Below are 26,208 nucleotides of genomic sequence, written 5' to 3' on the forward strand. Positions count from 1 at the left end.
ATTATCGCAAAAGCTTGGGTGAATTAAAAAAGCTTCTACTTCAAGACGAAGACGAACTAAACTATCAGGTTTGTGATAAAATTGTTTTGTCAGAAGAAATAAAGCTATGATATGGGTATGGGTATTCTAATGAATATTTATATTCCGCATGACAGCAAAAAAATGAGAGTTTTTAATCCAAACTCCGAGGCGTACCTAGCTGATAAAAACAAGCCCCATCTGGTGCCGTGGTCGAGAGGTATCTGTTTGCCTAATTAAACAAATTTTTCGACGCGAAAAATGTTTCGTTGATTTATGATACTCAGCACTTCCGTTTGGACGCGCAGATTCGCCGGATTGTATAAAAGTACAGGAGCTGCTGGCTGAAGACATTATTCGATTCGTTGCCCCTAAAGCAAACAGATCTGCGAAAATGGTAAGGATATGCCAGCTCAGGATTGTATTTGATGGTATATTTATATATTTTCCTGTTTTGTCTGGCAGAAATTCTTCATCTTGACTTTGGCTGTGGTTGGATGTGCCGTCGCCGATTCGGGCTATAACTATAATGCTCCAGCTGCCGCCCCCGCACCCGTGAGATCGTACTCGGCCCCCCGTCAGTTCGCCGCCTCTGCCCCAGCTCCTGTTTTCCAGCAGGCTGCATCTGCTCCAGCTCCAGTTAGGACCTATGTGCCCCCTGCACCCGCTGCCTCCGCCCCTGTGCAGAGCTTCGCCCCCGCTCCAGTTGCTGCCCCAGCACCTGCTCCTGTTTTCCAGCAAGCCGCCTCTGCTCCTGCCCCCGTGCGCACCTATGTGCCTCCAGCTCCCGTCCAGCACCATGCCGCCGCCTCTGCTCCAGCTCCCGTTCAGTCCTTTTCTCCAGCTCCCGCTCCAGTGGCTGCACCTGCTCCAGCTCCCGCTCCAGTCTTCCACGCCGCTGAGTCTGCCCCCGCTCCAGTGAGGACCTATGTGCCACCTGCTCCTCAGGTCCACCATGCTCCAGCTCCCCAGATCCACCATGCTCCAGCTCCCCAGATCCACCATGCTCCAGCTCCCCAAGTTCACCATGCTCCTGCTCCTCAGGTGCATCACCATGCTGCCGCCTCCGCTCCTGTGCAGAGTTTCTCCGCCCCAGCACCCGCACCCGCTCCTGTGCAGTCCTTTGCCCCAGCTCCTGCCTTCGAGTCCTCCGGCCCTGTGTTCGAGGCCGCCGCCTCCTCCCACTCGGCAGCCCGTTCCGGCTACGAGTATAACCAGCCCGCCGCCAGCCAGCAGGGATACAAGTACAAGACCGTCCGTCGTCGTGTGTTCAAGCACCGTGCTTAAAAAACACTACTAATGTTTATGATGATACGATAATAAAATACGACAATAAAAGCGAATATAAAAATTATGAAATCATGTAGTTTTGTTTGAGCATTTAAAAACTAAAAAAGATAATATGATAATTGGCTAATTATGCAAGAATGGTATGGGGTGTAGTATCTGCAAAAGAAACACCGAAAAAAAACGAATGAGGAAAAGAGACTCTTTCAAAGAAGAACAAATATTCTTTGCCACAATAAGAATTCATATCAAAATGAACACAAGAGCAACAACCTTAAATCATTATTAATGAATACTATTGTATTATTAGCAGTGGAGTGCAATTTTTTGATGACCTGAAGATAATATGACTTCATCTTTTATGAATAAGTCAAAATGGAAGACCGTTAATAGATTATGCGGAAATTGCTTTTATTATTATTTTAATTATTTAAATCATAGTCATATAGAAAATATCTTGGGATTATCTCTTCATTTTCTTAAACAAGATGATCGTTTTAAGAATTTGCTTAGAAAATTCTCTTCATTTCGCTTTTAGATTTAATTTTTTTTATAACACATTGTTTTTCAAAATGTCTGACCCAAATCTATTCTACGCTTTATAATATTAATCAATCACGTTAATCTTTCCTTTCTTTTGAATGATTCTTTCGGAAAACATATAGTATTTTACTTTCTTTACTTGTTGTCAAGCTAGGCAAAAGACTTAACCGAACAAGGGAGATCAAGGAACCCATATGTTATCGACGACGTGTGTAGCGTACTTAGGCTAATAAATTTAAACGCTTTACGGGACGCTTCCATTGTGCTTCGGAATATATTAAGAATTTAAATTGGTGGCTTTTCAATAAGAACAAATGGGTCACATAAAGCGTATCGATTTCTCACGCTCAACAACAGGTTTCGCTTTCGATTTCGGTACTATTTTTGGGGGCTCGATGTGTGGATGCAACTCAAAAAAACCCGATTAGGGTATAAATGTTGCATCCCCAGTTGATTGGAATCACTGGCACTTGAGCAATGGTGAGAGATCCACGATAAGTCGGGGTTCTGTATTAAACTAACTTTTAACCCATTTCCATTTTAGAAAATCCTATTGGTCCTGGTTCTTAGCCTCATGGCAATCGCCTGTCTGGCCGATGTTTCCCATGTGAAATACCGCAAGCATCAGCGGCATCATCACTCCAGGGAACACGAGGATGACGACGAGGAGTCCCATTATCTGCCTCCCCAAGAGGAAAAAGAGGTGGAGCAACCCTACTACAAGAAGGAAAGGCACACCAGCGAGGTGGTTTACCACAAGGAGGATGAGCCAGAGGAGCCGAAGCAGTACAAGGAGCACCATTACGAGGAGCCGAAGAAGCAGCGAGTGGATCACTACCATCACTATGACAAGAAGCCCGAGGTGAAGACCCAGCACATCCACTACAAGCACAGCAAGCCCCAAGTTCGCACGGATTACCCTCGGGATCTGTTCACCCCCGCTGCCACCCAAGTGGTTTATCGCCGGCGTCGTCCAAGTCGTATCCTTTATGCCAGTGCTCCCAACTCGGTGTTCCACACCCATACCCAGATTAATGTACAGTCCCAGGACTCGGAGTTGAACTCTCTCACTCGACCGGATGGAGCAGCAGGAGCACAGGATCCTTCAGGAGCTCAGGCGCCAACTGGAGCTCAGGCACCAACTGGAGCTCAGGCGCCAACTGGAGCTCAGGCTCCAACTGGAGCTCAGGCCCCAGGCTTCCGACCCAACTGCCAGTTCATTGGACCTGGAAATGTCCCACCTGGCTGCGGTCCCTCTGATCCCCTGGGCGCTCAGCTGCCAGCTAGTGCTCTGGCCCCCACTGGAGGCAATCTTCCTGCGAGTCAACCTGTTCCTGGTGGTCAACTGGCTGTTTTGGGAAATGGTCAACGACCTCCATCCCGACCAGGTGGCTATGGAGGAGGATATGGTGGAGACAAGAGACTCAACTTCTTTGTGGATCCCTCGCTGGGCGCTCAGCTGGGAGCCATAGGAAATGCAGCCGCTGGAAATCAACAGGCTGCCGGAGGAGCAGGTCAACTGGCAGGAGGAGGTCAACTTGCTGGAGGAGCTCAGCTGGGAGCTGGACAAGGATTTGACCCCTCTTTCGGAGCCCAAGCAGCTGCAGGTGCGCCTTTTAACCCATCTTTCGGAGCTGGACAAGCCCAAAGACCCCTGCAAAACCAATATGATCCCAATTTGCAGCTTGGTGGACCCTTTGATCCCTCTTTGGGAGCTCAATTAGGAGCTGGTCAGGGTGTTTCGAATCAGAGACCTTTTGATCCTTCTTTCGGAGCTCAACTTGGAACAGGCCAAGGTGTTCCCAACCAGAGACCCAATGCACAGGCACCATTTGATCCCGCTTTGGGAGGCCAACTTGGAGCTGCCCAGGGAGTTCCTAACCAGCGACCCAATCCTCCAGCAGGAGCTCAACTGGCCGCTGGTCAGGGAGCTTTTGATCCGAATCAGGGGCAGTTTGACCCCTCAATTGGAGCTCAATTGGCGGCGGGACAAGTGCCGCGCCTCAACAACCGTCGACCACCGAATCGATCCAACTACCAGGGCCTGAATGTGCTAAATGGCAACGTATTTGGTCAGCCCCATCTCCAGGGACCCACGAATGCGCTGGGCAACCAGCAGGATACCAACATCATCGATGGCAACTTCTACAGCGATCCCCATCATGGCCATCAGCGGGCTTTGGTTTCGGTTAATCAGAATCAGCGATCATTTCTAATACCCGATGATGATGATGACGTGGATGATGATGGGCAGGCTGGAGGTTTCCTGAGATTTGCGGCCAGTAACCGACAATCTTCCTATGTGGTTGCTCCTAAGAAACACCGTTCTCATAGGAGCAGTTCCAAACGTAAGGATGTGGATCTTGGAACCTCTGCCTCCCAGTACGATACTGATTATCGTGAAGATGGCTACCACTACCAGAAACCCAAGCATACCTTCGAGTTTTAAGTTGTATAAAAAACACAACATATAATATCCAAAATTAAATTATACTTAGCAGCAGTTGCTACAAGAGCAGTCGAAAGAAAGGTTGTTTAATTTTTATAGCATACTTTTGGGCACTGCATATGGCGTTCATTTCCGTTTCCGCTTTAAGCTGCTTTCAAGTTTGTCGAGTATTTAACACGGCTTTTGGAGCTGAGCTTTATGAGAAGAGCTTTTATTCAAACTTTAAATTATACTACATAAAATTAAATTTAATAAAATATGACAGGGCATTTATAGACTGTTATTTATGTGTTTGTTTGGCTCAAATGAACTTCTGTGAAATAAATTTACATAATCACACACGTGCAAATAAATTAAGGCGTTTATGTCCAGGCAATAACTGCCTGCCTTTGATGGAAAAGTTATATATACTATCCATTAGAATATGCGGAAAGAAAACTAGTTCAGAGCCCCATAGAAATAGAAGCACATAAAGATTTAGAGCGAGAGAGGCTAGCAAAATGAATTGTCGACATAAATTTATGCCATTTAGATTCGATTCTCATGCAAATCCAATCAACTGAAATCAAAATAGAAATAAAACAAAATCTATTGTTTCACCGGGTAGCAAATCTTGGCCAGTCGCCTGCATAAAGGTGAGCTGGCATAAAAACATAATTATTGAATCCGTTTTGGCCGGACGCATTTGTGACCTATGGATAAAAGTCTTCGTGCATGTTCGACTGCCATCCGTGTGTTTTTGTTATGATTATTACCATCTTTTTTATTTTTGGCAGACTTAGGCGGGCCTTAGTAATGTTCGACTTCGCCAATCAATGTCAATATTAGCGAGTGGACTCCTATATCAACCGTGGGCTGTCCATTGTACGCATGTGCCTCTATTTTTGGCCAACTGTAGGTCAGAGCGGATTAGCCGATCTGCTCGGCTCTTGACCCAATACACGGCCCATAGAAAGCTATTAGCTGCGTGCCATAAATCAGCGCACTTCTCCCGGTGAAATTAGCCCGCTTAAGTAAGCCAAATGGCCGCAACAGGTCTAAATAAAAATAGCTACAAGTAGCATTAAATTAAAATAATTTATGGCAAACTTTCGGATCAAACTTTACGGAGCAGCTCAGCTCGGCATAAAATTAACGGAGACCGCTAGGGCATTCAAAGCCCGCTGATTACAGAAATAAATTTTGGATGAGGTCTGTGCGAACTTAGCCGGCTTGTGGCTACAACTATGCAAAGCGAGTGAGTGGGTTCATCGCTGAGTTCAATGATCCGCAAGCCACCCGCTTCTTCGGCAATTATTACCATCAAACATTGCGGGCCATCATTTTCTAACAGCACAGAAAATATTTAGACTTTTAACAAAAGATCTTAATTACCAATTGAACTTCTATGCTTTTAAAGTTATAGATCTAAAAAAATATATATGAGTTTTTAATATTGCGTTTTAATTATAGTATTATTTTTTATTATTTAATAAACATATTAATTTAGATATGAGACAGCATCGTTATTGCTTAATGTTCTCTTTCATCAAATTGTAATAAACTTTTCTTAAAATATTTTATATATTTTCGTAGTTATGTAAAAAAATCTGCTTTAAAATATATCGAATTTTCAGATAATATTTTTTTAGTAGTATTTACTTCAAGGTAAAAAAAAATTAAGTAGTATTTCCCTATACCAGCTCATTTAAATAATTTTGGATTTTCCTCTACTAAACTAATTTTCAAAGGGTAAATATACTCTAGTATTATGAAAAAATATATAATTTATGTTTATACAGCTCAAGTAAAAACCAAAGACTTTTATTTAATTACTTCTCATCGGTTTTGAATAATTATTTGAAATTAATATTCAATTCGCGATAATAAAACAAATTCTGTTTATTATCAAAAGTCATGAAATCAAGAACGAGCATATATACATTAATTTCTTCGCGTGTATTCATTATTTAATGCTTCTCCAGATGGCCAACTTTAAGGTAGAACTCTGTGCCTAAAGAGTTTTGTGATCGGAACTAATCCGATCGCGTGTAACTCCACCTTGCGTCATCCGTTAAACATAGCCGAAGAAATCGAAGAGCTCCACATGCTGGGATGATTAATTTTCAGCACTTGGCAACCACATAATTAATTTTAGACAGCCCGCAACCGAAAATATATTTCCAAGCCCAATCGCACTTCAAGTCGCATGTATCGATCAGCCATCAAACAGAAAACCACTCGATGAGCCGCGGGCAGCCCTAGAGAATCAGAATTAGAATCGAAATCAGAATTACACGAAAGGAACTTGCCAAATTTTTGCTGCCACGCGTATCCATTATTTATTGGCCCCGAGCCGAGTGTTAAAAGTGTGCGCAGATCTTTTTTCTTTTTTTTTTTTGCTGCCCTGTTGCTTGGCGATTGTTTTTTGTATATTATTATATTTTGCCTTTTTACGGTTTTGTTTTGTTTTCTGAGCCATGGAGATGCGCTTCATGGCGGTGGTGGCACTTTCTAGTCGCCGGCTCAGAAGAGTGGGGCGATTCGAAAACGGGTTTCCAGAATGATTTATCATACGTTTTAGTTAAACGAAAAAAGAGCATCACCGGCCGAAAAAAACGTTAAATTTATCATAAAAGACTAAAACGTGTACTTGGATAGTGATGATTATGGTCCTTCTAAAGCGACCGTCTACTACTCTTTATTTAGGGGACGAAATATTTATGTGGGTTAGAAAATCTGATCAAAAAAGTATTAAGGGTTTTATTAAAAATCCTTGGCAACTCTAAAACATTTTGGTATCACGAGTAGGCATTGTTAACATTAATAGCAATTTAGAAAGTATATTTTAAGATCTATATTTACTAATCATTTAAGACATTAGGTTATGAGGAAAAATTAAATACTGCATGTTTTTACTACCGAAAAATTTGACAACTGGTCAAAGCTGCTTAAAAATTCAACAGGAACAATTTAGGGTAGTTACTTCAATTGCTGAAAAAATTCAGAAGTGCAACAGTTTAAGGAGTACCCAGAATATGTTAGTGCTACCGAAAAATCTAGAAGATACGTTTTGAAATGGATTTAAAAAATGTCATTTCATGGGATTCAACTATTCACCGTAGTGGCCAAGGAAATCCTCCCCAGTTAGAGTATCTTAAAAACTAAATTAACTAGCGCGTGTGACTATTCCGGCCAAAAGACAAAGACTAAGACAAAGGAAAGGCAGCAGCCACGAGAAAGAAGTCGCCGCCTGTTAAGCTCACAGATATGGCAAAAATCGAATGGCCATAATATTAATTAGAATAGAATTTGCATAAATTAAGGCAAATCGAAATGGTTTTTGTTAGACAGAGCGACGCGGCCTGTGGGATTATGCAAAGGCAAAGTCGAAGGCAGACCGAATCTGGAATATCATGCGTTTCGGCAACTCCATTTGGGGAGTCTGATCGAGGGGGACCATCCATTAACCATTATCCGATAACACAATCAGTCGTCTCCTTTCGCCGATCCACTCTCCTAGTTTATATTTGTGGGTTACGCTAATTCGGGGCCCACGCTTACTTATTAAGCCGAGTTGACAATTTTAAGTGTTGTCTGTGGCCATTGTGACGGGGGTTTTGTCCCATTCTATGGGGCGAATGTATATGGGCTGCCATTCACTAATTTGCATATTTTGCTAGTTTTTGGCATAAACACCGATTCCGAAATGGAACTTTTAAGTGTTTGGACCGGCTCACCGAACTACTACTGATGGATAATCATACCAAGCAGATGAGGCTGATGCGTTGGCCGGCTTATCGTGATCTATTGACTAGCAGCATGCGTGCAGAACATTTATGGACAACTGGACCATAGAATAGATATAGAAGTAGGAATAGAAGATGCTAGAACAGGCCATTCTGCGAGTGATTAAAATGTAAATTGGCAAAGCCATAAATTCAGCTCGTTAATACTCGCAGTTTGTGACTCTTTTTTAGTGCTGCACACGCACAACACAGGAAATGAAATGAATTATCTCAGGCAAACAATAGAAAACAGAAAACTAGTATTCTAAGGCTTTAAATTTTAATGCATTTGGAAATGGGAAAAATTATATAGTTGCTATTTGATACTAAGCAACTTCTTTATGACCGCCTCGTTAATTAGCCAAACTGGTGCTATAAAGACTTCGGCTTTGGAGTCTTCCAAGAGCCAAGAGGTGCCGATTGGTGGCGCGTGACAACCATCCATCACCATCATCCCGCCATCCCATCAATACCTCTCGGACATCGGTCTGCCCTATAGATAGATGGCCATGACTTACGCAGATCTACTTTGACCCATCCTCAGTCCAAGTTTTTTGCGATATTTCGAAGAATCGATCAACATCAGCGGTTAGTCATCGTTTATCCTTCAGTTTTACGGAACCGATTAGTTCCTAGCACCTCTAACGAGCCTTGCTTCATGCTTATTGAGCATTTCGGCTTCGATGTTGCAAATACTCTATAATATGGCTATAAGACCATGTACTCCCCCCTACGAATTTATCATTAATCATGGCTGAAGAGTAGCTGCTGCAGTCTACAAATTGATTAGCTTGAATTGATGGCCTGCCTTCCTCTTTAAAACCCATAAATAATTGTGATTTGATCCCCTTTTATCATCTGAAGCGTGGGTTTCAAATTAAATATACTCATAAATAAGCTGAAATAAATAAACAGAGGTGCAAACAACTTTACTTGATTTATTTTAACAACTGATGCATGTGCATGTTTTGAAATAATACTCTTTGGTGAGAGGTTTTAATCAGGAGTGTCTTAAAAATCAGTTGCAAATCAAATGTCAAATCTGGGGGATATAGAAAAGTGTTTAACTTAGGATTAGTGAGTTGTGGGTTGTCGACGATGAAATCGACGAATATATTTATAAGATAGATAGAGTACAGTTAAATGGAGTAAAGTTAAATATTATATATTTATTATATATAAATTAAATCAAATTTAAGAGATGCTTGCATGCGCATGAAATAAATAATTCTCCATAGCCACTAAAGGCTATTCTCAAGAGCTCTCAATCCAATATCCGGCATTATGTTTACAAACTCGAGGAATTCGTAGGCATCATGCATAATTATATCATATCCAAAAAATTGAATGATTCGCTTGGTGAGTTCCTATTTGTTGATTAATGAACGGCGAACGACATCGCCACAAAGAGAAGAGGCTGCGGTCAAAATAATAGACTTTCAGCTGGGGTCTCGGATCCATTGAAGTGCACGAACTTGATTGAAACATATAACTCATCATTTGAATTTAAATCGAGCGCAATTCCGAGGCGGCTTGAATGAAACAAGGTAGGCAAAGCAGACACAAAGAGGTGTAAACAATATGAGAGAGCCAAGTTAACACGGATTTGTCGTTGTGTGTGTGGGCCCGCTCGACTTGTCCAAAACGTTGATGTCCATCAAATCTTTTGCATATGATTAAATAAAACAATTAAGAGAATCCGTGCGAACGATTTTGGCCATTAAACTTTTTTTGCCATCAACTGCTCTCGAGCTTGTGATCGTGTTGGCCAAGCTGCGTTTGAGCCGCAAAAGAGAGGCTTAGAACCCGCAGCTTTGCGAAGGCAAATCCAAAATCGTGCGAATTTACAGACGCCGGCGTCGGCAGCGACGTCTTTTCTGTGGGCAGAGGGCCGAAAAAGCCAGCTCTGTAATGGCCAGCGAAGAGCGGAGAATCTGTATAAATACCCAAAGGTTCTGCGTATTCCTCATTAGAGTTTCGGTTTTACTGCTGTGAACAAGCAACTCAACGGACAAAATGGTACGAATACGATTTGAAACACAAACGTCATAAAGATCCGGTCGCCACTGAAGGACTAAGCCCACTAACAATCTTTCCCTCTGCTTTTTGCAGAAACTCTTCCTGGTCGCCTTCGCCGTGATCGCAGCTGTGGCTGCCGATGTCAGCCACCTGCCCTCCAACGAGTACCTGCCCCCCGTCCAGGAGCAGCAGATCATCGCCAGCCCCAGCAACGAGTACCTGCCCCCCGTCGTCCAGGAGGTGGAGGCTGCCCCCGCCCATGAGCTGGCCGATGATGGCTACCGCTACAAGACCCACCGTCGCGTGGTGCTCCGTCGCCACCGTCGTGATGTGAACGAGCTGTCCAACGAGTACCTGCCCCCAGTTGCTCCATCCAACGAGTACTTGGCTCCCGTTGAGGCTGCTCCCGAGACCATCTTGACCGATGATGGCTACCGTTACAAGACCAACAAGCGCGTGGTTGTCCGCCGTCACCGTCGTGATGTGAACGAGCTGTCCAACGAGTACCTGCCCCCCGTCCAGGAGGCCGTTGCTCCTTCCAACGAGTACCTGGCTCCCGTCGAGGCTCCCGAGACCGTCTTGGCCGACGATGGCTACCGTTACAAGACCAACAAGCGTGTGGTTGTCCGCCGTCACCGTCGTGATGTGAACGAGCTGTCCAACGAGTACCTGCCCCCTGTCCAGGCTGCCGCTCCTTCCAACGAGTACCTGCCCCCAGTGGCGGTTGAGGCTGCTCCCGAGACCGTTCTCGCTGATGATGGCTACCGTTACAAGACCCACCGTCGTGTGGTGCTCCGTCGTCACCGTCGTGATGTGAACGAGCTGCCCTCCAACGAGTACCTGCCCCCAGTTGCTGCTCCTTCCAACGAGTACTTGGCTCCCGTTGAGGCTGCCCCCGAGACCATCTTGGCCGATGATGGCTACCGTTACAAGACCAACAAGCGCGTGGTTCTCCGCCGTCACCGTCGTGATGTGAGCCACCTGCCCTCCAACGAGTACTTGCCCCCTGTCCAGGCTGCCGCTCCCTCCAACGAGTACCTGCCCCCAGTGTCTGCCCCCGTCCAGGTTGCTGCCCCAGCTCCCGCTCCCGTCCAGATCGCCGCCCCCGTCCAGCTGGCTGCCCCCGCTCCCGTCGAGATTGAGGCCGAGCCCGCCCATGAGCTGGCCGATGATGGCTACCGTTACAAGACCCACCGTCGCGTGGTCTACCGTCGCCACCGTCGTGATGTGAACGAGCTGCCCTCCAACGAGTACCTGCCCCCAGTTGCTGCTCCTTCCAACGAGTACTTGGCTCCCGTGGAGGCTGCCCCCGAGACCATCCTGGCTGATGATGGCTACCGTTACAAGACCCACAAGCGTGTGGTGCTCCGCCGTCACCGTCGTGACGTCAACGAGCTGTCCAACGAGTACCTGCCCCCCGTCCAGGATCCCGTTGCTCCTTCCAACGAGTACCTGGCTCCCGTCGAGGCTCCCGAGACCGTCTTGGCCGATGATGGCTACCGTTACAAGACCCACCGTCGCGTGGTTGTCCGTCGCCACCGTCGTGATGTGAACGAGCTGTCCAACGAGTACCTGCCCCCCGTCCAGGAGGCTGTTGCTCCATCCAACGAGTACTTGGCCCCCGTGGAGAACACCGTCGAGGTGGCTCCCGCCCATGTCCTGGCTGACGATGGCTACCGCTACAAGACCCACAAGCGCGTTGTGATCCGCCGCCACTAAATAGATGCGATAACGGCTTCACTAGGTAATCGAATTGCGCTCATTTTGGAGTGCAGACCCTACTATTAGAATACCTCCTGTTCATTCAAACAAATACAATAATACGATAACGAATCCATAAATTCAAGATGTTTTGATTGCGTGATAATGGTTAAGGTTTCCAAGCACATAGAATTTTATAGATATTATAGAACATTTCTTAAAAATCTGAAGACTTTACCAGGAAATGTGATGGAAACTCATTCCCTTTGCGATATAGGCCATAAGAAAATAAAAAAATTATGTGTTTTTGTACTCGGCATTCCCTTACTGTGTTTATATACTCTTCTGCAGATATTCTAATTTTATTCAGAAGTTTAAAACGCAGTGAAACTTTGAAATATTTGTTGACCAGCATCAACTGCCCAGCTTATCTAAACATTACTGTCCGTTATTTTATATGGAAACTATATATCATAAATACGGCCGAATTTAGTATGAACACGTCTTAACTGCGAAGGGCCTATGAGTATCAGCTGGTCAACGCTTGCTTCTTCTCTTTGTTTCTATATTTGGAGAACCCTAAAAGTGTTCGTGTTTAAAGAGATCAATTATTCCATGATCTAATTATAATAATAAGAACGTGGGCTTAGGCAAACAATGCATACTTGACACATAATCGAATTAATTTTGATTCTATTTTTGCCTAGCTTCCGCAAACTCGTCTTCAAAAAGTTGAAGCCTGCTTCAGACTTTTCGACTACGTACCTACAATAGTCAGGGTATATTAATTTGTATGAATAATCTTGAGGATTTTAATGAATATTGAAGCATATGAATACTTAGATGCTCTTAAAGTGAAAGTGAAAGTATTGAAGAACGTTAACTTCAGTTTTTAAGTATTCAAACTGACAATAGTTGAAAAGGTTCTTGTATTTATTAACCAATAGTAATTTAATAAATCGGATTTATAATTTTGCTTTATTTATTTGATTTCCTTAGATAAGATCTGTCGCTTCCTTTTGTACAGGTTTCCATTCAGGCTTTGACACACAATCGGCTTCGACAGTCAGATCTATTGTTTCGGCATTGAGATCGTGATTTATTTCCGCAATTTGATTGCTTTTTCGGCAGCCATTTCGCTTTTTTGCCAACTGTTTTTGGCCTTTTCTCCGCCCCGCAATCGAACATCTGCTTTTATTACCCGGAGTCATAGAACCCGATTACGACCAGTTGATTAAGCCACAATATAATTTTCGATAATTAGGCAAATTGAGCCGGAGTGGATCAGAATTGGCACGCGTTGGCCTGGGAGAAATTGGAGAGTGCGGATGGGGGGCAATGGAACCTGATCTTGGCCACTAAGTATTGGCGAAATATATTTAAAATATTAAGTGGCCGTTTGATCGCTTGGCCGGGGTAAAGGGGGAACTCCCCAAACATAGGATCATGATCGTGTGCTGGAGTTGAGCAGAGCGCAAAACCCGTTGCAAACCTGATTGCAAAACTATAATGGATATGTTTTTTGGCGGTGTCACTAAATACAAATTCATAAATTAAATAGCCAAATGCAAATTTCCTGCCGCAGGCCGGTGATTAGAATCATATAAATAAGCGGCAGAACATGGTTGAAGGCATCACTTCCACTTGTACCCTCAAACTGGACAGCCGAGCACCCAGCAAAATGGTACTAGCCAGGAATAGGGCTCCACCACCAGGATAATCAGCTAATGAGTGTCGTTTTTCTCCTATTGCAGAAATTCTTCTTGTTCTGCGCCTTCATTGCCGCCGTGGCCGCCGATGTCAGCCATCTGCCATCGAGCCAGTACCTGCCCCCCCGCCATGGAGCAGCCTCCGCCCCGGTGGCCTCCTACTCCGCTCCAGCTGCCAGCTACAGCGTAGAGGCCTCGGCTCCAGTTGCCTCCTACTCCGCCCCAGTTGAGTCCAGCTACTCCGCCGCTGCTTCTGCTCCAGCGGTGTCCTATGCTGCCCCAGCTGCCTCCTACTCTGCCCCAGCTGCCACCTACACCGCCGCCGCCTCCGCTCCGGCTGTGTCCTACGCTGCTCCTGCCCAGAGCTACTCGGCTCCTGCTGCCTCCTACGCCGCTGAAGCCTCCGCTCCAGCTGTGTCTTACGCCGCTCCTGCCCAGAGCTACTCCGCTCCCGCTGCCACCTACACCGCTGCCGCTTCTGCCCCAGCTGTGTCCTACGCTGCCCCAGCTGCCTCCTACTCCGCCCCAGCTGCCACATACACCGCTGCTGCCTCGGCTCCAGCTGTGTCCTACGCTGCCCCAGCTGCCTCCTACTCTGCCCCAGCTGCCACCTACTCCGCTGCTGCCTCGGCCCCAGCTGTGTCCTACGCTGCTCCCGCTGCCTCTTACTCCGGTGAGAGCTACGAGACCGCCGCCTCCGAGCCCGCCCACACCTTCTCGGCCAACGATGGATACCGCTACAAGACCCATCGTCGCGTGGTCCTCCGCCGTCACCGTCGTGATGTGAGCCACCTGCCCTCCAACGACTACCTGCCCCCCTTCCAGGGAGCTGCCTCTGCCCCAACCAGTGAGTACCTGCCCCCAGCAGCCTCTGCCCCGGCTCCAGTCTACTCCGCTCCTGCTCCCACCTATACCGCTGCTGCCTCTGCTCCTGCCGTCTCCTACTCGGCTCCTGCCCAGAGCTACTCTGCCCCAGCTGCCAGCTACTCCGTTGCTGCTTCTGCTCCAGCTGCCTCCTACTCCGCCCCCGCTGAGAGCTACGAGACTGCCGCCTCCGCTCCTGCCCACTCCTTCTCGGCCAACGATGGATACCGCTACAAGACCCAGAAGCGCCGTGTGCTCCGTCGCCACCGTCGTGATGTGAGCCACCTGCCCTCCAACGACTACCTGCCCCCAGCAGCCTCTGCCCCTGCTCCAGTGTACTCCGCCCCCGCCCAGAGCTACTCCGCTCCAGCTGTCTCCTACTCCGCTGCTGCCTCCGCTCCAGCTGTGTCCTATGCCGCTCCTGCCCAGAGCTACTCCGCTCCCGCTGCCACCTACACCGCTGCTGCCTCTGCTCCTGCCGTCTCCTACTCGGCCCCCGCCCAGAGCTACTCCGCTCCCGCCCAGAGCTACTCCGCCCCCGAGTACTACTCCGGTGCTGCTTCCGCCCCAGCTGCTTCCTACGCCGCCCCCGCTGCTTCCTACTCCGCCCCCGCTGAGAGCTACGAGACCGCCGCCTCTGAGCCCGCCCACTCTTACTCCTCCAACGATGGATACCGCTACAAGACCCAGCGTCGCGTGGTCCTCCGCCGTCACCGTTACTAGAGGCTCAAACGATACCCCAACAATAACCCAGTGAAATCCTGTTATTTCACTCTGGGTTTCTACTTGGGGAACGAAATTAAGAAAGTCATAAATAATAAAAATATTGAAAAATACTCCTATTGCCTTATTAATATTCCCAGAACAGGAAACACGGACGCTGGTAGCACCACTTTTATTTGTTTAACAATCATATTGCATACTAATATGAAATGCTTAGGCCATTAAGGCTGGCGATTATTAAGCAATAATGAGCAGCTGTCGTCAAGCGGAGACAATTCACTGAAAAAACTAGTTCAGCCCAAGATGCGGAAACTCGTTTAATGATCCGAAATTAATTTTTCGTTCGACAAGTGCATTGTCGTCTCAAGCTTCAAGTTCAAAGTCAACGCTTACTTTTTCGTCTTTGATTTTAGTATACTTTTCGGCTGGCGGGATCATTATGATCTGTTGCTTGGAGTCCCCACATCAATTAGGCGCAAAACTTTAAATATCCTACATTGTTATTGATTATTTTCAATAATTCTATTATTTTCTCTAAAACGGGGGTCAAATTATCATGTTTGAATTTTTCTTAATTCCAATGGCTTTCAGAATGGGGGCTCTTCTAGATTCCATAACTTGACTGGTTGGATCCCGTTTTGTGGTTGAATTCCTTAATATTCTACATTAAAAGTTTTATTTTTAACGAGGGTCAAAATTTCAACCCATTTTCATGTTCGATTTTTTCGTAATTCCAATGGCGTTCCGAATGGGAACCCAAAACTGCACTTCTAAATTCCATAACTTAAGTTATTGGAGTCCGATTTTGACGTGTGATACCTCTATGAACTTGTGGTTGAATTTTTTAAAAATCTACATTAAAAGTTTTCTTTTTAAAGAGGGTCAAAATTTCAACCCATTTTCATGTTCGATTTTTTCGTAATTCCAATGGCGTTCTGAACGGGGACCCAAAACTGCACTTCCACATTCCATAACTTTATTTATTGGAGTCCGATCTTGACGTGTGATACCTCTATGAGTTTGTGGTTGAGTTCCTTAATATTCTACATTTAAAGTTTCCTTTTTAACGAGGGTCAAAATTTCAACCCATTTTCATGTTCGATTTTTTCGTAATTCCAATGGCGTTCCGAATGGGGACCTAAAACTGCACTTCTGAATTCCATAACTTAAGTTATTGGAGTCCGATCTTGACGTGTGATACCTCTATGAGTTTGTGGTTGAATTCCCAAATATTCTACAATAAAAGTTATCTTTTTAAAGAGGGTCAAAATATTAACCCATTTTCATGTTCGATTTTTTCGTAATTCCAATGGCGTTCCGAATGGGGACCCAAAACTGCACTTCTAAATTCCATAACTTAAGTTATTGGAGTCCGATTTTGACGTGTGATACCTCTGTAAGTTTGTTGTTGAATTCTCTGATATTCTACGTTTAAAGTTTTCATTTTGACGAGGGTCAACATTTCAACCCATTTTCATGTTCGATTTTTTCGCAATTCCGATGGCGATCCGAATGGGGACCCAAAACTACACTTCCAGATTCCATAACTTTATTTATTGGAGTCCGATCTTGACGTGTGATACTTCTATGAGTTTGTGGTTGAATTCCCAAATATTCTACATTAAAAGTTATCTTTTTAAAGAGGGTCAAAATATTAACCCATTTTCATGTTCGATTTTTTCGTAATTCCAATGGCGTTCCGAATGGGGACCCAAAACTGCACTTCTAAATTCCATAACTTAAGTTATTGGAGTCCGATTTTGACGTGTGATACCTCTGTAAGTTTGTTGTTGAATTCTCTGATATTCTACGTTTAAAGTTTTCATTTTGACGAGGGTCAACATTTCAACCCATTTTCATGTTCGATTTTTTCGCAATTCCGATGGCGATCCGAATGGGGACCCAAAACTACGCTCCCAGAGTTCATAACTTTATTTATTGGAGTCCGATTTTGACGTGTGATACCTCTATGAGTTTGTAGTTGAATTCCTTAATATTCTACATTTAAAATTTTCTTTTTAACGAGGGTCAAAATTTCAACCCATTTTCCTGTTCGATTTTTTCGTAATTCCAATGGCGTTCCGAATGGGAACCCAAAACTGCACTTCAAAATTCCATAACTTAAGTTATTGGAGTCCGATTTTGACGTGTGATACCTCTGTAAGTTTGTTGTTGAATTCTCTGATATTCTACGTTTAAAGTTTTCATTTTGACGAGGGTCAACATTTCAACCCATTTTCATGTTCGATTTTTTCGCAATTCCGATGGCGATCCGAATGGGGACCCAAAACTACTCTTCCAGATTCCATAACTTTATTTATTGGAGTCCGATCTTGACGTGTGATACTTTTATGAGTTTGTGGTTGAATTCCCAAATATTCTACATTAAAAGTTATCTTTTTAAAGAGGGTCAAAATATTAACCCATTTTCATGTTTGATTATTCCATATTTCCTATGGATTTCAGAATGGGAACCCAAAACTGCACTTCCACATTCCATAACTTTATTTATTGGAGTCCGATCTTGACGTTTGATACCTCTATGAGTTTGTGGTTGAGTTCCTTAATATTCTACATTTAAAGTTTTCCTTTTAACGAGGGTCAAAATTTCAACCCATTTTCATGTTCGATTTTTTCGTAATTCCAATGGCGTTCCGAATGGGAACCCAAAACTGCACTTCAAAATTCCATAACTTAAGTTATTGGAGTCCGATTTTGACGTGTGATACCTCTATGAACTTGTGGTTGAATTTTTTAAAAATCTACATTAAAAGTTTTCTTTTTAAAGAGGGTCAAAATTTCAACCCATTTTCATGTTCCATTTTTTCGTAATTCCAATGGCGTTCCGAACGGGGACCCAAAACTACGCTCCCAGAGTCCATAACTTTATTTCTTGGAGTCCGATCTTGACGTGTGATACCTCTATGAGTTTGTGGCTGAATTCCTTAATATTCTACATTAAAAGTTTTATTTTTAACGAGGGTCAAAACTTCAACCCATTTTCATGTTCGATTTTTTCGTAATTCCAATGGCGTTCCGAACGGGGACCCAAAACTGCACTTCCACATTCCATAACTTTGTTTATTGGAGTCCGATCTTTACGTGTGATACCTCTATGAGTTTGTAGTTGAATTCCTTAATATTCTACATTAAGAGTGTCCTTTTTAACGAGGGTCAAAATTTCAACCCATTTTCATGTTCGATTTTTTCGTAATTCCGATGGCGTTCCGAATGGGGACCCAAAACTGCACTTCTAAATTCCATAACTTAAGTTATTGGCGTCCGATCTTGACGTGTGATACCTCTATGAACTTGTGGTTGAATTTCCTAATATTCTACAATAAAAGTTTTCTTTTTAAAGAGGGTCAAAATTTCAACCAATTTTCATGTTCCATTTTTTCGTAATTCCAATGGCGTTCCGAACGGGGACCCAAAACTACGCTCCCAGAGTTCATAACTTTATTTATTGGAGTCCGATTTTGACGTGTGATACCTCTATGAGTTTGTAGTTGAATTCCTTAATATTCTACATTTAAAGTTTTCTTTTTAACGAGGGTCAAAATTTCAACCCATTTTCATGTTCAATTTTTTCGTAATTCCAATGGCGTTCCGAATGGGGACCCAAAACTGCACTTCTATATTCCATAACTTAAATTATTGGAGTCCGATTTTGATGTGTGATACCTCTATGAACTTGTGGTTGAATTTTTTAATAATCTACATTAAAAGTTGTCATTTTGACGAGGGTCAACATTTCAACCCATTTTCTTGTTCGATTTTTTCGCAATTCCAATGGCGATCCGAATGGGGACCCAAAACTGCACTTCTATATTCCATAACTTAAGTTATTGGAGTCCGATTTTGATGTGTGATACCTCTATGAACTTGTGGTTGAATTTTTTAATAATCTACATTAAAAGTTTTCTTTTTAACGAGGGTCAAAATTTCAACCCATTTTCATGTTCGATTTTTTCGTAATTACAATGGCGTTCCGAATGGGGACTCAAAACTGCACTTCTAAATTCCATAACTTAAGTCCGATTTTGACGTGTGATACCTCCATAAGTTTGTTGTTGAATTCTCTGATATTCTACGTTTAAAGTTGTCATTTTGACGAGGGTCAACATTTCAACCCATTTTCTTGTTCGATTTTTTCGCAATTCCAATGGCGATCCGAATGGGGACCCAAAACTGCACTTCCAGATTCCATAACTTTATTTATTGGAGTCCGATCTTGACGTGTGATACTTCTATGAGTTTGTGGTTGAATTCCCAAATATTGTACATTTAAAGTTATCTTTTTAAAGAGGGTCAAAATATTAACCCATTTTCATGTTTGATTATTCCATATTTCCAATGGATTTCAGAATGGGAACCGAAAACTGCACTTCCAGATTTCATAACTTGAGTTATTGGTCTCCGATTTCGAAGTTTGATACCTCTATGAATTTATAATTGAATTTAAAGTCAGCAGCTTAAGACCAAATTAGTTTTGGTTTAAGTTCCAAGTTTACAACATAATTTGTGGCATACTTAGTGGGGTCCAAGTGTACCATACTTTCTAGATGGCGTGATTTATATAAGCTGTTTAGTCTAAAAGTATGTGAGTGTAACCGAATGTGGTCCATTTTATTTAGGATCGCATGGAAATGGAATATTTCAAACTACAAACCAATTGTTGTCATAAATTAACTACATTATTTCGGTAATTTAGATGGGTTTCAAGAGCGAAGGAATTATTTAACCGCCTATAGGAATGTCCTCTGTATTCCACCGATCATAATTTGATATGTCAGTTAATTAATATTGAATTGTACGCCCTTAAACTGTTGCTTTATGACATTCCCTTAGCATGTAACCCCCATTAAAGTACGATTTACTTCAATATAATACCTTTCCCTCTTAAATGCAAATTATTGAAAACCAGGTAAACTCTTTTGATATTTTGTTATGCGTTCGTTAACTATGAAATATACTTTCCGTTTGACCAGTGAAATAATCCATTTTAACATTCACATTATCGTCTTTAATTCGGCAGCATTGCGTAATCGTTAAAACATAAATTTAATAAACATATTTTAATGACTAAGTTCGATTCGAGAGTCCGCAGGCAAGATACCCGGTACATCATTAAAGATAAGTATTAAATTAAATATTACAGTTAATTACAATTATTCAATTTCGTACGTTCCTAAGGATCACTATGCGCACACAGAGGCAATTGTGTCATTTAACCAGTGATGAGTGGCCGATCGATGGATGATATTTTAGAAGTCGAATGCGATCGCCGGCTTCGGATAGGAATAGCCCTCGGTTTTGGGGGCGGGTGGGGGGAATGGAATGACTGGCTTGGGGTAGTCGTATCCCTGTTTCACCTGAGGGGGTGGCAGGTACTTGGGGGTGGGTGGACTGGTGGGCACAACGGGGGGCAGGTACTTCTGCGGGGGATTCGTGGGTGGTGGGAAGGGAACGGCGGGCTTGGGATAGTCGTAGCCCTTCTTCACCTGTGGTGGAGGTAGGTACTTGGATGTGGGAGGTGGTGGTGGTGGAGGTGCTTGAGTGGTGGTTACAGGCGGCAAATACTTCTGTGGTGGAGCGGTGGGTGGTGGGAATGGGATGGTGGGCTTGGGATAGTCGTAACCCTGCTTCACCTGCACAGGTGGCAAGTACTTGGGCGTAGGTGGGTTTGTGGGAGGCAGGTATTTTGGCACTGGCGGTGAAGTTGGGATCACTGGTGGCAGGTATTTCTGTGGTGGATTAGTTGGTGGTGGGAATGGAATGGCGGGCTTGGGGTAATCATATCCCGATTTGGGTTGAGGGGGTGGCAGGTACTTGGGCTGCGGTGGGTTTGTGGGCTTCACGGGTGGCAAGTACTTGGGCTGTGGTGGAGTTGTGGGTACAACAGGTGGCAAGTATTTCTGTGGTGGGTTCGTTGGTGGTGGGAATGGAATGGCGGGTTTTGGGTAATCGTAACCCAGTTTTGGCTGTGGAGGTGGCAAGTATTTTGGCTGTGGTGGGTTAGTTGGCTTTGGGGGTGGCAAGTACTTGGGCTGTGGTGGAGTTGTGGGTACAACAGGTGGCAAGTATTTCTGTGGTGGGTTCGTTGGTGGTGGGAATGGAATGGCGGGCTTTGGGTAATCGTAACCCTGCTTCACTTGTGGTGGAGGTAGGTACTTTACGGTAGGTGGTGGTGGTGGTGGAGGTGCTTTCGTGGTGGTTACAGGTGGCAAGTATTTCTGTGGTGGAGCCGTTGGTGGTGGGAATGAAATGGCTGGCTTGGGGTAGTCGTATCCCTGCTTCACCTGAGGTGGTGGCAGATACTTGGGTGGTGGTGGAGGTGGTGGCGCTTGTGTTGTGGTTACGGGAGGCAGGTACTTTTGTGGTGGCGCAGTGGGTGGTGGGAATGGAATGGCGGGCTTGGGATAGTCGTATCCTTGCTTCTTTGGTGGTGGGGGAATGTAGGTGGGAGTGGGTGGGGGAATGTATTTTGGCACAGGTGGGCTGGTGGGCACAACGGGAGGCAGGTATTTCTGTGGTGGGTTTGTTGGTGCTGGGAACGGAATGGCGGGTTTTGGGTAATCGTAACCCTGCTTCACTTGTGGTGGAGGTAGGTACTTGATGGTAGGTGGTGGCGGAGGTGCTGCCGTGGTGGTTACAGGTGGCAAGTATTTCTGTGGCGGAGCCGTTGGTGGTGGGAATAGAACAGCTGGTTTGGGATAATCGTATCCCTGCTTGACTTGTGGAGGTGGGAGGTACTTCTTCGTCGGTGGTGGCGGTGGTGGTGGAGCAGGAGTTGTGGTCACTGGGGGCAGGTACTTCTGTGGCGGTGCAGTGGGTGGTGGGAACGGAACAACGGGCTTGGGGTAATCGTATCCTTGCTTCGGCTGCGGGAAAGGAATCGAGGGTGTGGGGTAGGCGTATCCTTCGGTAGCTGGCGGCGAGGTGACCCTGATCTGTGGTGGCTGCGTGGGTGGTGGGAACGGAACGGCTGGCTTGGGATAGGAGTATCCACTAACCAGTTTCGGTTCTTGAGGAATAATTTGCTGCACAGGTGGCGTGTACTTGGGCAGTGGTGGTGGGAACGGAATCTCTGGCTGTGGGTAGGAGTAGCCACTGCTCACCACCTTTTTCGGAGCTGGAGGTGGGAAGGGAATGGCTGGCTGGGGGTACGAGTACCCATCATTGAAGGGCACCTTCGGCTGGGGATAGTCGTAGCCCTGCGGAGAGATCAATTAACTAAGTACTCCAAGATTAATGAGATATCATCGATATCTTACCTGGGCCTCAGTAAAGTAGCTCTGGCTTAGGGCGATCAAAGCCAGGCTAAACACACGAAGCTGCTGAAAAATAAACAAAGATTGTGATTAGTAATTGGTTGTCGAAAACCTTAATGGTCTTAAATCAAAGTCTTGGACATTTATATTTATATTTAGTCAAAGTGACTGACAATATATACGTGGGCCTCAGCCGTTTATGGCCATTTTCAGTGCCGCCATATCATCGAAAATTTCCGCATACTATTAAGGCGCGAAAATTTGGCAAATGGCTGTGTCAGCTCTTGACACCATCGATTTTGGTAAAGAATTCGGCATAGTCCAATTGGGTCGTGTTCATCGAAGGCTCTCTACGCAACGCACATTAATAATTAACAAGTCGAAAGCCAAATTAAACGCATTTTTGTGCGCTAATTGCCCGCGAGTTGATTGATTATTGGCAGAGGTGGAGCCTGAAACCCGTATGTGGTTGCATTAAAAAATAGTTTATATTTATTAACTGGCACCAGCCACGGGCAACACTCAGAGTCAAGGTCAGCGCATCTGCCACTTGACATTGAACGGTTTATCGAACTGAGATTCGCTTGGAATCCAATCTGGACCGCCTAGAAGTGTTCTAAATACCAGGCAAGTGTGAATGGCCTCATGGCTAAGCTAAAAACACTGCCTACCGTTTGATGGCAAAGTCACGCCGACCGGTTCGATAAACCCGAGGAGATGCTAAAATCAAATTAGATGGAAATCCCTCCACTCGCTTGGATTTATGTAAATACAAAGCCAGCAATTTGCCGAGCACTAATTAAGCCATAGATAACAGACTAAGAGAGAGAAACCTTTATCTCGTGGCAAAAACAATCTTTGGAACCCGGAATTCCATTTATCAAATTGAAACACATAAATTTTGAGTAAAATAAAACTAAAAATAAACTTAAACGGCTTCTACGAGTGCGCTTCAAGTCAGGAAAGTCGTTAAAGACTGGTCATTAAAATAAAACCTTAATTGAATCGAGACAATAGCAACAAAAAACAAAAATTATATAAAAAATGGAACAAAAGGCAAGCCAAATAGCGAGATCATCTCAATCAAATGGAAATAGTTTAAAGCATCCCACGCAATGTTCTTATGTATTTATGGATTTATGATTCTTTTTTTTTTTTGTTCAACATGGCAGAGAGTCTCTTTTTGATAAATTGTTATGGAAAATGCCACTCGTGAGATACTCGATCTGCTTGTCAGCTGTCGGGCCTTAAATTCTAGCGGATTTGCCAATCTTCTTACAACTTGTGGCAAGATTCACAGCCACCTCAGGAAACTAGTTCTAGCTGCGTATAATTTGGGTCTCGGTTGCGTTATTAGTTGACAACTCGCGTTGATGTGTGTATGTCCATTAAAGTCAGAACCCAATTAAGTTTCGTGTTGAAATCTTTTTTATGGCAGTGACGCACGCAGGTGTCGCATAACATGAATAATACTCGCGATTGTTGGGGCGTAGTCGGATTCTTTTTGTTAATATCTATTTAGAATACGCCCAAGATGGTAATGATATCCGAAATGAGTCTTCTTGTTATTTGGTTAAGCATGGCTCTGATACACATCCGTTTTCCCGCTGACCTTAATTGAATGTTTCACCACACAAATCTACAAGCTTGTAATTAAAGCACCCATTACAAAATACCTGTCCGAACTTGCGACGTCATCTCGAGTGGCATAATTCTCTGTGTGGTTTGAAGAGTGTGTAAAGTGGGTGAGGTCTACCGCTCGAGGTGCGCCCGCCCCGGGAACTTTTTCAACAGAATCCGAATTTGAATCTGCCCTGCTGATCATGTCGAGTCATTTTCCTTGGCTCTTGTTTCAAACAAAGATACGAAAAAAGCCAAAACCATAGACAATTTGGGCGACAAATGGCGCGAAACGGGGGGCGTTAATTGTCACAATTGAGGCGTGTGAAATCTCATAAAAATAGAAAAAACCAGAGCCAGCACATCTATTTATATGTAGTGTGACGACCTTGGAGGAAATCAGTTTGGCGCTCGTCGCTTGGCGTTAATTATAGTTGCTCAACACTGGTTCTGGGCACCCATTGACTCACTGAAGCCCATTCAGCAGCCCCAAGCGGCCGACAACAGTTTATTGCCAAATCTCGTGGCCCGTTTAGCCGCTCTTGAAATGGCCAAGAACACGCGCATGCGTGAAGAGCAGCGAAGCTCTGGGTGGAGCGGTCGGTTATGAGCACTTCCGGTCGCAACTCCGGAGTCGCCCTCGAGTGAGTCAGTCATTGGCAGCGGACTCGGTTTTACAGCCGGCGGAATCACTCAATGCAGTTACCATTGCCGCAGGTCTCCACAGAGAGAAATTTAGAGTTCCCAAATCGCACATCATTTAATTATATTAAAAAGTGTCGTCTTTAAATGTAAAATGTGTAATGGGGCAGTATGGAATAATAAAATAAATAAAATATAAATATAATTTTGAAAGGTTTTAATACACTATACTATACTATACTAACAGCCTCAGCTAAATAGATAATATAAAAATCAAGGACTTGTCGGATTGATTGGGTTAAGAAAAAAACGAGAATTAAATTAATGGAGTACAAGTGAAACAAATAAATCGAACACAGTTTGAATTTAAAAATAAATCTATAAAACAAATAATCAATTATCCCAGTTGTGACTTGCTGCATGTCCGCAAAAAAAAGTAAGCTGAACTCAAATGATCTGCTTACAAAAAAGATACATAAGCCGTATGTCATGATATTTGATCATTTGAAATGGGGATTATCAAAAAGCGAAACAGGGATAAATGTCAAATCAGAAAAATTTTTATAATTATTTTTAATGGATATGTTCTCAATATGACAATATGATAAATTGCAATTGTCTGGGCATTTCAAATATATAGTATCTTCCTGATAATAATCCTATTCTTTCCGTGTATGTCGCCGACTTTGCCTCTGACTGATGACTGCTGCCAGCTGTTTTCTGTTATTTTATTTGTACTTGTACCGATTTTCCTCAATTGTAGCGCCATTTATGCAAATTTACCATGCGACTCCTCCACTCGCAGCGCGGAGTAGTATCTGTTTTTGTTTCTGTTAGTTTGTTTGTTTTTCGTCGCTGTCGCTTTTTAGAAACTCTTTGGCGTTGGGCAATTTTGTTTGACAGACAACTCATGGGATGCCAGCAGGCCAACTGCCGAGCTGCGGCTCAGGCTGCAAAAGCTGCATCGGCAAAACTGCAACGTGCATCGTGCAACTGCACCTCAAAAAAGTGTGAATATTTCTGGGATTCGGATTCTAAGACGCCACAATGTTACGATTATGGCCTGATTGTTCGCACATTTCGGTGCACTCGTTTCGCACTGCAACACCATCGCACACTCACCATCATCTTCATTCTCGAGTCGTGATGCAACACGCGTTTATGGAATCGAAAACAGCACCGAATGGGGATCAACTTGCGTCAGCACCTAAAATATATATATTTACGAGCACCACTTATTTACATCCAAAAAGTTCTATATAGAAGTCACTCTGTTTATGGCAAACAGCTACCCACTTGTAAAGCACACAAAATTGCCGCGGTAAAGGCGGCTGTTAATTTTTTTTTGTAAGAAAACGCTAAGAAAACGCGCGCGTTTCGCTAGCGGCCGAGTGCGCGAGACGAAGCGATCTCGAGCAAATTTGAAGTTCAAATAACAAAAACTGCGCCGACGCCCGGCGTATTTATAAGACTCCGCTGCCGAAGAGGGCCGACCGAATCGCTCGGCTGCCGCCACGCATGCGCAGTGCAGCCATATCGTACCGCCGATTAATTCCAGGTGAGGCGGGTCGGGTCCGCAGACCAGACCACCT

At 44.3% G+C, this 26,208-nt stretch overlaps 6 protein-coding genes across 10 annotated transcripts in view; 4 read left to right on the forward strand and 2 right to left on the reverse strand.

Moving 5' to 3' along the window:
- The window catches only part of LOC108020196 (nicotinic acetylcholine receptor beta1), a 54,084-nt gene extending 38,891 nt beyond the window's left edge, over positions 1–15,193 (forward strand). Inside the window, exons 6-7 of one of the 2 annotated variants that reach the window (XM_065864784.2) lie at positions 13,443–13,468; positions 13,539–15,193. In XM_065864784.2, coding sequence (XP_065720856.1) covers positions 13,443–13,468; positions 13,539–15,080 — 1,568 coding nt within the window. In that variant the 3' untranslated portion in view covers positions 15,081–15,193. Of the gene's footprint in view, positions 1–13,435; positions 13,469–13,538 lie in introns of both variants that reach the window. The other variant, XM_065864785.2, reaches the window with a different exon arrangement.
- The window catches only part of NT1 (Neurotrophin 1), a 128,497-nt gene that overhangs the window by 6,283 nt on the left and 96,006 nt on the right, over positions 1–26,208 (reverse strand). The window lies entirely within an intron of this gene.
- Positions 264–1,377, forward strand: LOC108006641 (skin secretory protein xP2). Of its 2 annotated transcripts, XM_070996129.1 has the most exons (3): positions 264–415; positions 484–966; positions 1,015–1,377. In XM_070996129.1, exons 1-3 carry the CDS (start codon positions 413–415, stop codon positions 1,303–1,305), a joined length of 777 nt encoding a protein of 258 aa, XP_070852230.1. In that variant the 5' UTR covers positions 264–412; the 3' UTR covers positions 1,306–1,377. The 2 variants fall into 2 exon arrangements, with proteins under 2 accessions (XP_070852230.1, XP_065720876.2); XM_065864804.2 differs by having other exon boundaries at positions 265–415; positions 484–1,377.
- Positions 2,366–4,377, forward strand: LOC108006642 (collagen, type I, alpha 1a). The gene has a single exon (XM_070996122.1). The coding sequence runs from the start codon at positions 2,423–2,425 to the stop codon at positions 4,295–4,297; it is 1,875 nt and encodes a 624-aa protein (XP_070852223.1). The 5' UTR covers positions 2,366–2,422; the 3' UTR covers positions 4,298–4,377.
- Positions 10,039–11,924, forward strand: LOC108020189 (uncharacterized). Its single transcript, XM_036816284.3, has 2 exons — positions 10,039–10,083; positions 10,177–11,924. The coding sequence occupies exons 1-2, from the start codon at positions 10,081–10,083 to the stop codon at positions 11,800–11,802; spliced, it is 1,629 nt and encodes a 542-aa protein (XP_036672179.3). The 5' UTR covers positions 10,039–10,080; the 3' UTR covers positions 11,803–11,924.
- LOC118877408 (uncharacterized) lies at positions 20,084–26,062 on the reverse strand. Of its 2 annotated transcripts, none has more exons than XM_036816104.3 (4): positions 25,913–26,062; positions 25,739–25,823; positions 22,358–22,417; positions 20,084–22,297 (listed from the first exon to the last, which is right to left on the reverse strand). In XM_036816104.3, exons 2-4 carry the CDS (start codon positions 25,748–25,750, stop codon positions 20,348–20,350), a joined length of 2,022 nt encoding a protein of 673 aa, XP_036671999.3. In that variant the 5' UTR covers positions 25,751–25,823; positions 25,913–26,062; the 3' UTR covers positions 20,084–20,347. The 2 variants fall into 2 exon arrangements, with proteins under 2 accessions (XP_036671999.3, XP_036671998.3); XM_036816103.3 differs by having other exon boundaries at positions 22,358–22,420.

This window comes from Drosophila suzukii, chromosome 3 (genome assembly GCF_043229965.1).
Source record: "Drosophila suzukii chromosome 3, CBGP_Dsuzu_IsoJpt1.0, whole genome shotgun sequence".
NCBI lineage: Eukaryota > Metazoa > Arthropoda > Insecta > Diptera > Drosophilidae > Drosophila > Drosophila suzukii.

Coding starts and splice junctions, on each gene's coding strand:
- LOC108006642 (XM_070996122.1), top strand. CDS start 2,423: ATGGCAATCGCCTGTCTGGCCGATGTTTCCCATGTGAAATACCGCAAG.
- LOC118877408 (XM_036816103.3), bottom strand. Junction 22,298..22,357: donor GCTACTTTACTGAGGCCCAG/GTAAGATATCGA, acceptor ATCTCTCCGCAG/GGCTACGACTATCCCCAGCC.